This window comes from Botrytis fragariae, assembly GCF_013461495.1.
Source record: "Botrytis fragariae strain BVB16 chromosome Unknown tig00000101, whole genome shotgun sequence".
NCBI classification, from domain to species: Eukaryota; Fungi; Ascomycota; class Leotiomycetes; order Helotiales; family Sclerotiniaceae; genus Botrytis; species Botrytis fragariae.
Window position 1 is genome coordinate 1461166 of NW_023500996.1, and position 16216 is coordinate 1477381.

At 40.5% G+C, this 16216-nt stretch overlaps 3 protein-coding genes across 3 annotated transcripts; 2 read left to right on the forward strand and 1 right to left on the reverse strand.

The window, feature by feature from the left end:
* Positions 1 to 7325: 7325 nt before the first annotated feature.
* Bfra_009091 (uncharacterized protein) lies at positions 7326 to 9774 on the forward strand (the record flags this gene model as incomplete). The annotated part of the gene is made up of 3 exons (XM_037339443.1): positions 7326 to 7464; positions 7516 to 9069; positions 9131 to 9774. The coding sequence occupies 3 exons, from the start codon at positions 7326 to 7328 to the stop codon at positions 9772 to 9774; spliced, it is 2337 nt and encodes a 778-aa protein (XP_037191009.1).
* Positions 9775 to 10303: 529 nt separating this feature from the next.
* On the reverse strand, positions 10304 to 12354 carry Bfra_009092 (putative major facilitator superfamily transporter protein; the record flags this gene model as incomplete). The annotated part of the gene is made up of 3 exons (XM_037339444.1): positions 10304 to 10519; positions 10592 to 11518; positions 11599 to 12354. The coding sequence occupies 3 exons, from the start codon at positions 12352 to 12354 to the stop codon at positions 10304 to 10306; spliced, it is 1899 nt and encodes a 632-aa protein (XP_037191010.1).
* Positions 12355 to 15726: 3372 nt separating this feature from the next.
* On the forward strand, positions 15727 to 16170 carry Bfra_009093 (uncharacterized protein; the record flags this gene model as incomplete). The annotated part of the gene is made up of 3 exons (XM_037339445.1): positions 15727 to 15754; positions 15786 to 15861; positions 16023 to 16170. 3 exons carry the CDS (start codon positions 15727 to 15729, stop codon positions 16168 to 16170), a joined length of 252 nt encoding a protein of 83 aa, XP_037191011.1.
* Positions 16171 to 16216: the final 46 nt, after the last annotated feature.

Consider the following 16216-nt stretch of genomic DNA (forward strand, 5'->3'; position numbering starts at 1 on the left):
AAGAATACATTATAATCTTTTCTGAATACCTATTAAGCTGTCTTTATCCGTCACAGCATGCTTCATATATATCCGTATATTATATATAAAAATTAACCGCTATTTGTGGAATTTTCTGTGAACAATAAGTCTGGGCACAAGTGTGACTGTAAACGATAGAGCTCCGCCAATTTGCAAACTTCCTTGATGAACCCTTTAAGCTTATTCTATGCTTCGATTAGATGCGTATCTATATACTCGAATACAATTTTGTCAATAATCACCCATGAGTATTGCTTTGGCAAAGATTTATTAACTTTCTTTAGCCAGTAACTAATTATAAGAAGGTTCAATCTCTGTAACCCCTTTTTTCTCAGCCTTCATTGTATAGTCGTCGCAACTGATTCCATGTATAAAAACAAAATAATCCAGATTATCAATCTTACAATTCAAAGCAAGTAATTAAATAATAATAATAACATTTCCGAAGTATTATAAATTTGTAGAAAAAATTGGATATCTCCTTAGGAATAAACGGTATTTAGCTTTCATTTTTTTTTTGGATTGCTGGTGCTTCGAAATGCAAGTTGCTCTGAGCTTGGGGTTGAGGAGATTTGGAATGTCGGATGGGAGAGTGGTTGAGAATCGAGAGATATGGAAAGTATAGTACAGAGGTAGTTTGGGATAGCAGGTTTAATGAATGTTCACTTTCCCACTTTCCGAGTTAGAAAGCGAAAGATACTTGTAGAAATTCTATGACTTAAAGTGAATCGTTCAGAATTTTCGTTCAGTCTTGCTAGGACGACTTGTCGGCTAATCGTAATGAAGGACCTAAGTGGTTGATAGAATCTTTTGAAATGGTCGACAAGTAGATGATATGATGATTTCTAGAACCATATCGCAAGATTTCAATCGATCTACTTATTACCTTTCTCTTCTTCATATTCACGCATAAGAGTTCGGAGCACTTCAATTTCATTTCTTGAAGAATCCTTTTCTGCCGCTGTGAATAAATTGGAAAGGTGTGTATTACTTGGCAGACTGTTTGAAGGATATTCGCAGATGTAAATACCTACTTACTACGAATAACACGCATCAATACAAAAAAGCGAAGAAAAAAACGAATCAACATTCTCATAGTGCGAAAAATGGAAAATGCATCTGCCAACCATTTGTTTCCAAATCCTTCGAAACCAAAGAAATGGTATAAGATAAAGCAAGCATACTTCAAACCATGGAAATCAGTACCAAGCATGGATGGAGTAGCACAAATTCAATTGAAGAATTGTCTCACGCCGAAGCCGAACTGTTCGTTGTGATATGCAAGGAATCGCTGATAGTGAAATGGATTGTATTCTTAATTGCAAATATAGTTTCTATGATGAAAAGAAACATTATTATGTGAATGGATTTTTCTACTATAATTTTTTATTGAAATGATAAAAAACTTTTAAAAGAGGGGGATATAAAAGAAGATAGAAGAAATGCTAATACTAATTAATAATACTTAAAGACAGCTAATTACTCTTATAAATTGTATTATTTTAATTTTAGTAAAGTAGATCAACAAAAGTTACTTATTAGATTTATTTCAGGTAATAAAGAATCATATATTATAATAATATTAATAAAACTATTAATATATAATCTAAATATTCAATATGATTATTTCGATGAGATTATATCAGGAATTGGTTTCTTCAATTCCCAGAAGGGCTAGATACTCATACAAATTTATTGAATTGATTAAACTCGAAATAGTTGAATATATAAGCTTGTAATAAAGAATACTTTTATACAAGTTTATACAAATAAATAGTTTTATAAAGTTATATTGGGTTTGATAGTATATATAGCTCAAGAGGATAATATTGCAAAAGTTGAAATAAAGAATTTTGCTGAGATCTCGAGTTGGAATAATATTGATTCTGTGGAAAGATATAGGATGAGGTTGAGAAGTTATGAGGGAAGTTGAGGGTGTAGCGGATGTTCTATCATATTTAGTGTGGTTCTAAATGTGTGTGGCTTTGAGTACGGAACGTTCTTTTGAACAAAGGAAATCAGACTTATAACTTAAAGAGTGGTTTATTAGTGATGATTAGGGTATCTAATAGTCCGGATTGCAGTCCAACAATGAGAATTACTAGATTCCCAAACCAATTAGAACATTCAAATCATCTGGGTTATTGAACTTGATTGGAACATTGAACTATTTTCAAATTTCCAACTTCTTTCAGATATTCAAACCCTTGTATTGTTATTGTTGGACTGCACTACGGACAATTGGAGATACTCTCTCTGGTGATGATTGTGGCTATTGGAGACGATCACGTGCTAACAAGGGACCGTGCGCCATAACATTCTTCTCTTTCAGGCAAGTGGGGAAAAAGGGGTTTCGACCAATACTTCGCTTGCGTGACAAAAAGATTCACGATACTATTCTCCACCAACTCCACCGCCATCGAAGACAGAGTTCAATCTGAATATATTTTTAAATATCTCGAGCCGCCCACAATAATAATCTCTTACATTCCTCACTTGGTGTAATGGTCAGCACGTCGGATTCTGATTCCGGAGATATTGGTTCGATTCCTATAGAGAGGTTCACATATCATAATGATCTTTCTACTGTGCTCAATTTAAACTTGTGCGTGAAGAATTTTCCTTTTGCTCTTGAGTAGTCAGTAATAGTCAGCGTGTTCGAGACCCTGAGAGAAAATCATTGTGCTAAGGTTTTGACGGAAAGTTGTGGTATGGGGTAAGGGTAATGTCTTATACATTTTAGAGCCTGTGAGAAACCATTGTGTTAAGCTTTTTACAGAAAGTTTCTATATAGTACAGAATCTCTTTACCACGCCGTAGACATAATCAAATTGCTAAATTATAGGTTCTATAGTAACGCATACGAGTGTAAGAGTAATTACATAGGGACTTGAAAGGGGTGGAGTTCACAAAAGGCCTCTGTATCCGTATCCCAACTCCTAAATACAAAGGCTCTAGAATGATACGGGCGCCAACTCGCCTACAATTTAGCTTTGTGACAGACAGTGGTGGTCGTACCAAGAATCTGACATTTATTAATGCTCAGGTTTTGAACCTCAACACAAATATTTTTACGAAATTTAACTTTCGTAAACAAATCCCTTACTAAAACTCTACTCTCATACGGAATTTCAGACTACAATACTCAATGTTCGAATTGTTTTTCAGTTTTTCCATGGCGGCAAACCCCACCTAAAAGATATTCGCTTCTGGCACAGCCTCAACATCTCCTTTATAAATTAATTCAAAGACTGGCCACTAACATCACATGATATCCCTGCTGGCGCAATGGTAGCGTGCAAGACTCCTAATCTTGAGGCTACAGGTTCGAGTCCTGTGTAGGGAGTTTACGCATAGTAAGATCGGTTTGAATCCGATGGTAGATATCATATTTTTGGATTTTGAAAGACCCCCTTCGTTTTGTGGTTGCATGATGTTTTGCGCATGAGAACAGTAAGATGCGGAGACTAACGACCGATTTGTCCGATGGTTTGCCATGACTTTTTGAATTTTGTGAGCTTTTCCTCAAGGGAAGGAGGATTTAGCTCTTGAGTAGACATCTAGGTAGTAGATGGATGGTATTTGGATATTCCGTCTTTTTGAAGGTCGAATTCTCTCAGGATAAGCCCTATGAAACTACACACGAAGCTTATCATATCCATTTACCCTCAAATAATCCTACAATCCTCACCTCTACCCCGCTTGTTATAACCGATCAAAAAGTCTCATCGGTAGTCTGCCCCTCCCCCTCCCCCCCTTTGCTCCAATTGACGCAACTCCAACACCCATCAATCTCTTGGAGAGAAAATTGCATCTCTCCTCTTGTACATAGCTTCTCCACTAAGTTCCATATTATCTACCCATAAATCCTTTGTTGTATCCACAGTGCTCAAATAAATCTCACCCGATAATTCTCTCCTCAGATGATGAATATGGAAGGAAAGGTCGCCATCGACTGCTTACGAAGTCCATTGACAAAACAATCGTTCTTCCTTGATTCATAGAAATGATAAATCAAATGCTAATTTGTTTGAAGAAACGCTGAATAGACTCGATGGTTCAATTTAAGTTCAATTTATCACAATATTCACTAAGGTAGTCGAATTTGCCCCCTTTCTTTTTCTTCCGAGCAGTCTATCTCCTTATGATAGCTCTGTATCTCTCCAAGCTTTCTTCGTAGCAAATAAGATGACTGAGAAGGCCTGACTATAGAGCACTTGTAAAGAAGTCATTATAGGTGTATGGAGGCTTGCATCGTAATGACTATCGTATTAGGACTATGGAATCAAGAGAAACTTCAAGAGCTTCAAAAGTCTTTTAATGTTTTTGATTGGTTCAGAAAATAAGCATCACATGTAGAAGTAGAATCATCTATTAGCCAATCATAATGTAGTAATCATCAAGATCTTCACTCTGCATAATTTGTTGCACATCGTAAAAAGGGCGAAAGAAAAGGGCCTCCAGTCTCATGTTGAACGCCCTTAAATGCCCTTTTGAACAAATTGTTGAGTAATCTTATTGTCCAATCCGATTACAAAGATCTGTTGACATACAATCAGATCATGTATCTTACGTATAGATATGCAACACCACCTCTAGACATCACGCCAATGAATGTGATTGGAGGAGGACCATGGGCTTGCAGATCTATATCAGCTATGATTGGGTGGTATATAGGGCTTTAAAGCTCCGACCTCAAATCCAGTTTTATCAAAACATTTGTTGCACCTCTAATCTTCAATGTGCCCTTTTACTTTGCCCTTTCGCCCTGCCTTCGCCCTTTGCCCTCGCCGTGCCTTCGCCCTTCAGCCCCATCTTTGAAATCTTTCACCTCGTTAACCAATCACCCAATCATATTCACTTACTTCCTCTACAAATCCAGATTTTAACACATGTTGCACATCGTACCTTTTGTTGCACATCATAATTGACCTTGGTGGTGTCCAATAGCTTGAACGTCCGAGAGCTGAATTAAGGTGGATATCCGACTATCCCGAGAACGAATAGAAAAGCTGGAACGAATGAATTTTGTGGATTGGCTACGGAGACATGGATGACAATATCATGGCAAAAACGTGAAAACCACGCTCAATATTTTCAGATGTGCAACAAATTGAAGAATAAAAAGTTTTAACATCAGAACAGAAAAGAAACGTGATCTTGAGGAAAGTCATGAGACTCGTTATGTAATCAGGTCTTTTTCCATAAATTGATTATTTGAAGATTACTTTCAGTGTTCGCGTAATGCTAATGTCAAGCAAGCATCAACCTCATCAAAATCATCATTTCGTTGTCCATCCTATTCATTGATATCATAGGGTTGATGCAAGTTTATATGATCGCATCTTGTTACTGACTAAGGAGCCCGAAGTTTGGACTTGCTTCCGGCTCCGCTTTTACATGTTTCAGCTAGCAGCAAGCCAAGTACAACACCACAATGCGCGTTTGAACGATGTCGTGAATATTACATAGGAAACTCCATGATTGGCACTTGATGACCGGGAAGACAAGGAAAGGAGCGGTACAGCATCAAGTGATATTATGGCAACATATCTGATATATCTTTCTTGTTTCCCTAGGTGAGTTACATAACACACAAGGGTTCTCGAACATGTTGTTTGTGTGCAAATACTCATACTCTGATACCACCCGTACGAATTTTGATGCGAGGTAGGCCTCCAAAAACTACACACAGCAGGTTCAGATTTCGTACACTTTGGAAAGAGGCTGTGTTTGCTTGATATTATTTGCCAACTTCAAGCTCGACATTTATTCCGTAAGCAGTCTTTCGGATTCTGATTTCTATACTGTATGATGTGCTATAGTAATACCAAACGAGTGGCACAGCACGATTGATGTAGGATGGAGCTCAATAATCTGGCTAAAGTGGGCAATGCGGGGTAAATCACTCTCGAGGGGATGCAGCGATGCTCGCAAAAGCTTTTTCTCAGTGGTCTTAGCATACCGATTATTAATCATTCCATCCGAGCTCAGAACTTTGTTAGGAAGAGAGCATCCATGAATCTGAAACCAGTCTCACAAAAATCTTTGCGAAGTACATGGCCCTGTTCATACAGTGGCTTGTGTGGTATTGTCCATTCTATAGTGTCATTTTTGTCACGTCATTTTGATTCGGACAATCCCTAAGTGGTTAACCATTCTAGTCTTCGAGAGTTTTGTTGCACTTCTGGGTCTCCAGGACTTTAGGCTATGAGCTTGGTACTACAAGGCCCAATGACCGTGGTAGTATTACATACATCAGAAGGGCTTCTGAATGGAACTCTATGTGCTTAGGTCTTCATCAATGGATGCGATAAGTTGACTAAGCCATCCAGCTGTCACATGGTATCTATAGATTGATAACTCAAATATCTGCCTATGTCTTTAGGTAAGAGAATTCGAACCTTGACTATGTACTACTTCTCCGCACTTGGGATTTAAGTGCGTATACTGCATATCACATCAGTACTTGGGATGACTATTCACTACAACTGGCAAGGTCTGCATCTCTCTAATCACTCCTATGTAGACCCTTTGCTTTTACAATTCCTTTTTGCCGATATCATAAAATATTCATCGTGAATCTGACGATTTAGTGTTATACTTTCAACGGTGCAAGGGTCGTGCGATAGTATTTCACATCTGTCATTGGTTTTTCCGTCTACCGTTCTGGAAGCTTAAACACCCGGACGAAGAAGATCGTGCGCAAGTGTTGCTTGTTTCACATCACCTTTATTTTTATTCTGGGCCAATGATGACTTTCTTTTTTTACTAGCTTGTAGTTGAAGAACATTTGTTGATTTGTTCGAGAATCCCCAAGAACGAATGGTGTCAAACTTCATCTCTCATCGCATCGTTTCCTCACGGCACGGTTTCAATAGATTGGACCCATCAAAGTCAGACGCTCAAGGGATGGCTCTTTGTACCCCAATTCGTTTACCTCTCAATCAGGAAGTCATGTCCTTAGAAAACCCTAGTTTATCTACCAAGTCTTCATTCTTGGCCACTGAAGTAATCCCAATCGAGAGTATAGCGAATTTTGTTACCCCATCGTTTGTTTTGAGTTTGCAATTTGATATCGATCTATTGTTTCTTACCCGACGGATCGCTTGAACGACAGATGACAAGTTTCAAGGAGAATCTATGTTCCTGTGTCATGTTCACAGTATGTACGATTTATAAGAATAATTTGATAATCGATGAACATATTAATATTCCCTCCAGCTGTCGAGTTCTCTTAAAGGAATGAAGACATCCAAACCACCTTTTAATATACGTCAATTTGTGTGAAAACTTCTTCAATAATGATTTCTCTTGCAAACTTTCTCCAAGCTGGACGATGGAGACCGATATTGGCTTTTGTAATTCTCATAATATGTATCTCTACAGTTACATCTCTCAACCACCTCCCACAATCATCGCTGCGGCGTCGAGCATTACATGGTACATTAGCAACAACCCCAGGCTGAAAGATTTTTATTCTAACTAGTACAGCAGATAAGTATATTGAAGAACGAGGCTTTTTAGAGGCAATAAGCAGTGCCGCAGGAAAACTTCTCGGTGGGGGAAAGGGTGGAGGCGCATTATCGACCATAGGAGAGTTGTTCTCCGGGAATATATCAGGAATTGTTAGTGGGTTAGCAGCAGATATAGCTGTGCCTGCAGGATTTCTGGGGAATGGCCTCGCCCTGGGTGTTATTGCCGGAATGATGAATATGTCCGTACCAACTACGAATGCCACCGGATTCAACTTGGCAGCGCAGAATCTTGGCTCTGGACTCACAAAGAGCTTAGTTGGATCAATTTCGATTGCACCGGCTGGCACCGATATGAAAGCAGCAAAAGCTGCAGCCAACGATCCAATGGCTATGATGATAGGAGCTGGAACACTCAATGGAGCCGCTCTTGCTCTCGCACAAGGTTTAGGAAGTGGAGCCTCGCAAGCATTAAAGTTTACAACACCATCTGATAAGGCTGCATTTAATACCAGTGGTATCAATGGCGCAGCTGGAAATCTAGGCCAGGGTCTCACATCCACATTTCTTTCTGGTATTAATACTACCAGTTTCTTATCAAAAGCAATGTCTGGTGTCAATATAAACGACTTGATACAGGGAAATGGCACTATTCTTGGAAGTTCCCTAAGCCAACTCGCCGCCAGTGCCGGCACTGGTCTTGGACAAGGCACAACTGTTGGACTCGGACTTCAGAATGCGGCTACAATGGAAACATCTCCCAATGGATCTGCCGGAGCCGTGCAAGATTTTACCATGGGACTTACATCCAGCTTTTTGCAAAATGGCACATTGTCGAAATTAATGACTTCATTAATGGGCTCAGGGGGTCCTTCAACTGCTATGGGTATGGGTGTAACGGAAGCAGATATGAGTTCGGGTTCCTCTTCTACGCCTTCTTTTCTCGCCAATCTGAACATCGCTGCGGTAGCACAAGGCTTTGCAGTAGGACTTCTTGACGGGGCTGGAAATACTCTGGCCGGAATGTCTACACCTCCAATGCAAACACTGATGTTTAATGATTCAGTTGGTGGAGCAGCGACGGGATTTGGTCTTGGTTTAGGTGCACAGGGTACTACACTTGTGAAGCAAGTACTCGCAAATCCATCAATCATCTCAAACCTTACCAAGTCATCGACTGCAAAACGTCATCTTCTTCAAAGTCGAGCCATGATTTCATCATCCCACGTTTCGGTCATTGAACGTCGCGAATCGAGCCTTTCTTCTGGTAATAATTCTTTCATCAACGCTCTTAATTCTACAACGCTCGATCCTATTCTACAGATGGGAATTGATACTATTGGCTGTGCAGGTGTCGGTGGACTCGCTTCAATTGGGTTTGGACTTTTCACAACGGGGACTATCGATATCGATAAATTGAAAGGAGTGCTCAAAATGAATAAAAACATTACGAATAATCAAACCTTCATCCTCGAAAATGGGGGCAATACATATACCATTAATCTCGCCAAAATGGATATCCAGATTAATGGCATGCCAATAAAGAGAGCAATTATATCGATTATTCTACACAGTAAGTTCTTTTCTTCAATATAACTACAAAATCAGAAACAGTCGAACTAACACCCTCTCAGTTGTTTTCGCAATCCTAACATACTTCATCCTCGCACCAACCTACATTTTAGTACACAGCACCAAACGCGTAACAACTCTTTCCTCCCTCCCCTCTCCATTCCCAGCCTTTAAATCGCCCCTATTCACTACCTTCATCCCGGCCCTCCTCTATATCATCTCACCAATCCTCATCATCGCCACCGTCATTCTCGGTTTCGTCATCAAAGGATCTTCATCCGCATCCCTCTCCGCCCACGGAATCATCGGTATAATCCTCCTCGTCCCTACATTCTTCACTTTCGCCACATCCGCTTCAGCCATCCAACGCAAAAACCCCGGATTGAAAACACTCTACAAATTTAGCTTCGGTACAACAATGATCGTAGCTGTGTTGGTACTCTTTTCGGGATTTGTCGATCTTGCGAATTATAGTTTCTGCGCAGTGCAAGCATTGCCAATCGTGGTGTGGATTGTTATTGGGGGGATTTTATTAGGGCCAATGGGGCTAGCGGGTGGAGTTGTGGGGATGGAAGGATTACTTTCGAGACAGAGGGGGAAGAAAGGTGTTGAGTTGAGGCCGGGGATGCAGAAGGGGGATGAAAAGACAGGGAGTTATTTTGACGATGATGATGAGAGAGGGAGAGTCTCCGGAGGAAAGGTATAATTCAATTGTGCGAGGAGTTGAAGCGAAATGTTTTCATTGTATGATTATGATAGGATACCCGGGATTGGGCTGCCAGTTCAATTGTTTTTCTTTTATTTCGTATTCAAAACGAAGGTTCTTGTATTACTATTATTATTAGACAAGTTACTAGTTTTTAGGTATCTTAATGTAGTCGTCTATCAGGTATAGACTTTCGAAAATTATAAGAACGTTGCAAGAATTTGGAGCAAACACGTTGAACATAGAATGATATGCAACCATTCGAAGAGAAAGACTCTATATTTGAGACTATGTATAATTATGTACAAAACTCTAAAGGCATATGTATATAATGCGTTTCCATCAATCATAAATACCCTATTATCCATCCAGTCCCAAAGCGCGTGTTTCCGTAATTAATATCGTCTGGGTATCATCCGAACACTTGGTCTAAAATGCAAATTCCAACTCTAGAATGCAAACCAAGATCCACGCACGCCATGCAATAAATGACTTTTCTCATTAAAAAAATCTCTGTCCTGTAGTTTTCTCAAGCAAGAGCCTTCTCTCCCTCTCCATTTGCCTGTACAACCGGTACTCCAGCCTCTACATCTGTCGCTTTTTTCGCCCGCTTAGCTTCTAGTCTTAGTTTCTCCTGTTCTGCCAATCCCACTTTCGTGGTCTCGTGTTCTTTACTAAGCACATGTTGACCAATAGCAAAACTAATTGCCAAACCCAGCGCTGCGAATGCTACGTATATAATCCACTATATTCCAGTTAGCATTTTTCATTACTTGATAGGAGCCTCTCCTTAAATGACCCCCGAAGGATAACTTACCATAATCCTCAAACTTCCCCAATAAGCATCCCTTGCAACTTCTCTTCCAGCAGCAGGTAAATCCTTAACAATGTCCACACTGGCACCCGCACTTCCACCACTCAATTCCAATGCCACGCTACTACCCAGAGCTTTAATCAATTCCGCACTTTTTTTCTGCATTTCATTTTGAAATACTACACTTCCAACTACCACACTAATACTTGTGCTTAGATTTCTGGTAAATCCAAATGTGGCGGTTGCGGTCGCAATATCTGCCTTTTTGACCAAGGTTTGTAGAGCAATAAGTGGTGATTGGAAGTTAGGTCCTACGCCAATACCGGCGATGATTTGGTAAATGATGATTTTAGACCAAGTAGCCTTGCGTGGGAGATTGATGAACAGACCGAATCCGAGTGTCATAACCACGAGACCGAAATAAATGGGTGGGAGGTATTTGCCTGTTTTCTTAATGAATACACCAGTGATTGCGGATGTCAAAGATAAAGAGAGAGCAAATGGTAGTAAATAGACACCAGAAAGTAGAGGGGTAGCACCAAGAACAGCTTGGAAATAGAGCGGGAGATAGTAAGAAGCTGAAATGAAGACGAATCCATGACAGAAACAGACGCCTAAAGCCGCAACGTTAGATGCATGTTTGAAGAGTCTAAGAGGCATGACTGGATATCGAGCGAATTTCCATTCGTTGAGCACGAAAAGACCGGCCACAACAATTCCGAAGATGATCAAACAGATGACCGTAGCTGAGTCCCATGGTTTTGTGACACCTCCGAATTCTAAGCCAAGGAGGACCATAAGCGTACCACCGATAATTAGTAAACTTCCGAACCAATCTACGGCTTTCAATCCATCCCATACTGGCGTTTTTGGATTGTCCAGATGGAGGTAAAAGAAAAGTGCGATTGCGACTGTTCCCGTAATCGGTAGCTGTTAATTCTCAATTAGTATTCGAATTCCTTGAAAACTCACCCCATAGGAGAACGTTGAAATTCCATGTCAAAACTCACATTAATATAAAAACACCATCTCCAACTAACTTTCTGGGTAAATACACCTCCCAACAAAGGACCAATTGCACTAGCAAAAGCCCAAGTCATTCCAATCAATCCAAAGTATGCACCCCTCTTCCTCATACTGAACAAATCGCTAATGCAGATATTGACCAAAATGATCAATCCTCCACCCCCAATTCCCTGGATAGCTCGCGCCACAATCAACATCCCAATACTAACACTCGTTGCTGCCAATAAACTCCCAATGAAGAATACTCCAGCCGCTATTAATAAAATCGGTTTCCGTCCCCATATATCTGAAAATTTACCCCAGGAAGGTGTAGAAGCCGCATTTGCCAATAGATAGGCAGAACCTATCCAAGTGTATCCAGCGTTTGAGTGAAAATGTTCGGAAATAGTAGGGAGAGCAGTGGTAATAATCGAGACATCGAGAGCGGCGAGGAAAACTGATGCGCAGAGTGACAACATGATAATAGTCGTTTGCAATTTCGTGCGCGAAGCTTCTGGATCCTGAGGAGAGGGCCCAGGAAAAGCCGCAGCATTGGGGGTTGTCGCGGTGACATCGACGCTACTTTGATTTGAGGTATGATTTTCGGAGTCAATGACTTCTTTTTCGCTATCTTCTGGAGTTGCAGCGGTCGATGCGCGAGAATTGGGTGAGGGCTGTTGTGTAGATGGTTCTGTAGGTATTTCGTGTGCTTTAATTGTCGTATCAACAGCGTTTGTTTGTGTTGAAGTAGCACCTGCCATTTTGGCGGTGTCGTACGTGTACTAGGTATCCAACCAAGTCCTCGGATGCTTTTGTAAACTTCTATTGGTGTCGTCCAATCTCTTAGCTAATTCGATGATCTGACATTAACTCTCGTCAAAATTCTATGTATTAAACGTTGGAAAAAGGAGAGACAGAAATAGGAGATCGCTGTTGTATATTAATTATGATTATTTCGCCATCCAGTGCCTGCAGAGTCAAACGACGTAGATGGATTGAAGGATACATCAATCAGTATTATATAAACAATCTGCAAACATTAATAGACTAATAGACCAACCAATTCATTAATCGTTAGCACGATTCCACTCCCTCCGATGGTAGAATAATGCGGAGTTCCACTCTGAATCCTCCTCAGGAATGGAAGTTTGGTGGACTCTCGTCATAGATTCTAGATCCTTTTTGTAAGGGTTTGATTGGTAGATAAGCACGTTTTTCTCCAGTTATTATGTCAGTGACATTCAAAAGGGCGCTTCTATCGGACTTTCGCTGCTTATCCTATGCCGATGTTTAATTCACCGTGGATGCGTTCCCAATAAGTTCTTAAATTTGGAACGTTTTTCCTCGTCAATTTTCTTCTTGTTTGATGAGGTGTAGTGACTTCGGTGTCCGATGTATCTATTCAATTTGCTATGGGTCAGAAATTGGTTAATGACTGCAGTATTAGTTCGATAAAGGCGAAAAATTGAATATAGCAACACAATTAGTTTCAAGAAGCAGGCCCGGAGATAAAACTTCGAGCATTCGGTCCCGACTTTTGGTGGAGTTAAGAGTGTAAATTAAACTTTTTGTTAGCAAAAGAAAGTTGAAGCGTTCGGTCCCGAATTAAGGAGCTGAGGAGCGAGTGACATATCATTTATAGTTCACGTCCACTGTCCGCCGTTGGAGCTTGTCAAACTCCTGCTTATCTAGGCGGAGTGGCATTGGCATATGTTCCAGCCAAGATAAAATAGCAACTCTCTAACGATCAACAGTCCCCAGATCTTGGCTCTTGGCCGGCTTCAAAAAAGCTTTCCTAATCTTGTGCAAGGAAAAAAGATTTGCATCAAGGAAGTGGAGATTATAGCGAGTGCCAAGTGTGTGTTAGCGGAAGACTGTTTCCGAAAATCAATCTTATCTGAGGTCTAAAGTATTTGTTATTTTCATGTTGGAATTGACTATATCTATGACTACTACGTGGAGCGAGTTTTTGACCACAAATTAGATGCAGATAATGTCGAGTTCCGGGTTCTGAACAACTACCGAGAAGATTCTGACACTCCAACAGGATCTAATACCGGTAAGGTCCAAAGCGATATGCATGAGGGTGGATTCTCACGAGTTCAGGACATTTTTCGCGTAAAGCAGGAAAATTCACCAAATAGGCAATTGTGACGCCATATTGAGATTCATTGTACTCCAAAAATTTCGTTTTGATAAAATTTATCAGCCCGTGATATTTAAACTTCTACTAGTTCGCTAGTATGAAAATATCAAGGTTGAAGGCTCCAAGGCTCACTTAAGTAGCACTAACTCCCCTTAGGTAAGGTACCGTGCATGTTCGACGTCTGGACTGCACAAATTGCATTTGTGTATACTCACGCCCTCAATTTGAATACCTGTAGAGCCAGAGAGGTCAAGGTAGGCCATAGTCACGATTATGGATCTTTCAAATGGGGCCGTAGTCTCGATCTTCAGGCAGCTTGACAATGTTCATTTTCTTCCACCCTCTCTTCTTATCTGTGATCATTTCTGCGCTGCTTATCAGCAGTGTTCACAGGATGGGGGGAAAATCCTAGGGAAATAGATTCACCAGCCCTGCTTCGATATGATATTGCCATGGAGAAGTCCACGAATCTGGGAGATGCTCCAATATCGAACTGATTGATACACTGCTCGACAAACTTGACAAAGAGCTAGGAAAATGCCAGTCATCCAAAAAAGTGACGCTTCGAGATGTATTTCGTATAGGTCAGATGCACGACATCATCCATGGATTGGTGATGGAATTCGCCAGCCATGCATGATTAACTTTTACATCATTTGATATCCTGCCTTGTGAGGAGTCAGTTCTATCGCCAACCGACTATTTTCGATTCTACCGCATGTTAGATTCCAACTTCTCTGTAATTTAAATAACCCAAATCCCATAAGGAGACAAGTGATCACTACCTCTGTCGGTATTCATCATGGGAATTTGAGTAAATTAAATGTGTTCACAATTCCATAAGCAACGTATTGCACAAAATCTGGTAAGAAGATAACTCATGTGTCTGGAAAAGCATCTCTTTTCACCATAAAACACGTCATTCACGAAGTAGCCCGATCACTATCAGACGTTCGAAAAGTACCATCTTGTACCCGCCCAGCCACTTGTGATAGTAGTTTGCTCTTGAACGGACCCTAATTGGGAAGAGCGCTGGGTAAGTTAATGCGCTGAGACATCAAACTCGGATCGATATTATATTTGAGCGATCGCAGTGAGATCTGACTCTATTCCCTCGAATTTGTACATCGGCCCAGGAGAAAAAAGTCGTTTGAAAGGAAGACTTATTTTATTAAAGTCCATGGTCGAAGCCAAAATTAGAAAATCGGCTTATCCTACCGTTCTAGTCGAGAGAGAAATTCGTGAGTGATATGATCGGCGGTAAAACCGAAGAAAAATTGAAAACTTCGTTTCAACAAGAGGATGGCGAAGATGATGATGGAGGTTCCATCCCTGGTTGAAATCTCAAAGGAGTGACATGATATATCTGTTTATAATCATCCGACACATTGCTACACCGATATAGCTGCCCGAAGACTCATTGAAGCGATCTTCATAAGCTAAATGAAGAAATCTACGACTCTTCAGTCTGAAATTCATGATATCTCTGATATGAAAATTTTCTCATTTGTGATTCTGACTGTTGATTCAAGTGATAAAGACAAAAAAATGAATGTGTATGGAATTGAATCTCGAGAGATAGAGAGGTGTCACGTGGACTACAGCCACACCACCTTTTGATTTGCCGAATCAGCCACGCCCCTTCACCTTAAGCGTTCACCAAAAACCTCAAATCTTCTTGCAATTCTTCCATTTCAAAGACCAATATCCGACCTCGTCCTTTGGATGCATGTACGATCCAACATTACTAGGTTTCGCTTGTCTGAATCTACACAATCATCATGTAGGTTGGATACGACTAGAAAGGTTCAAGGCGGGAAAATTGTAACTATGTCAGAGATTTGAAGAGGGAAATTTCAGCTCAATCCAAGGGAACTCACACCCTAGAAAATCATGCAAAGATAATTTTAAACTTCAAAACAACAACTCTCTAGGTTGTATTCATGATGAAGCAAGAAAATAAGGCAGCCATACCTGAAGTAACCTTATGAGTTTCGAAATCCTTCGATTTCCCAGTCTGAAACAGCTCAAATCGATTGTCATCAGGCAGGCCCAAACGCTCGACCACCGCCAAGAACATCAAAAATAGCCCCTTCGTCCCAACTCCGGAGTGTCATCTCAAGTATGAAACTCGGTATGTCAGTAACCGTTCAAAATTTAGATGGGACGGATATATTTTCAATGCCTTTTCGAAATTCCACCTATGGCGTCCCAATTCATGTTACTTTAAGGTTTAATTCTTGCTCGTTGTTAGCCTAGTGGCTTGAGATCTTATCTGATGAGTGACAAGTGCTCTTCGGATGAGTTTGAAGATATCAGATTTGATCAATTGATCCTGGCAAGATATGTTACTTCAGATGTACTGGGCGTCTCATTCCCCGCTATTCTGTACATAGACGCCTTTGTTGTAGGGATTGATGTCATATCCTAGGTGATCAGATGTATTGTGCCTGTCACAATAACATTTGAGATCAGGA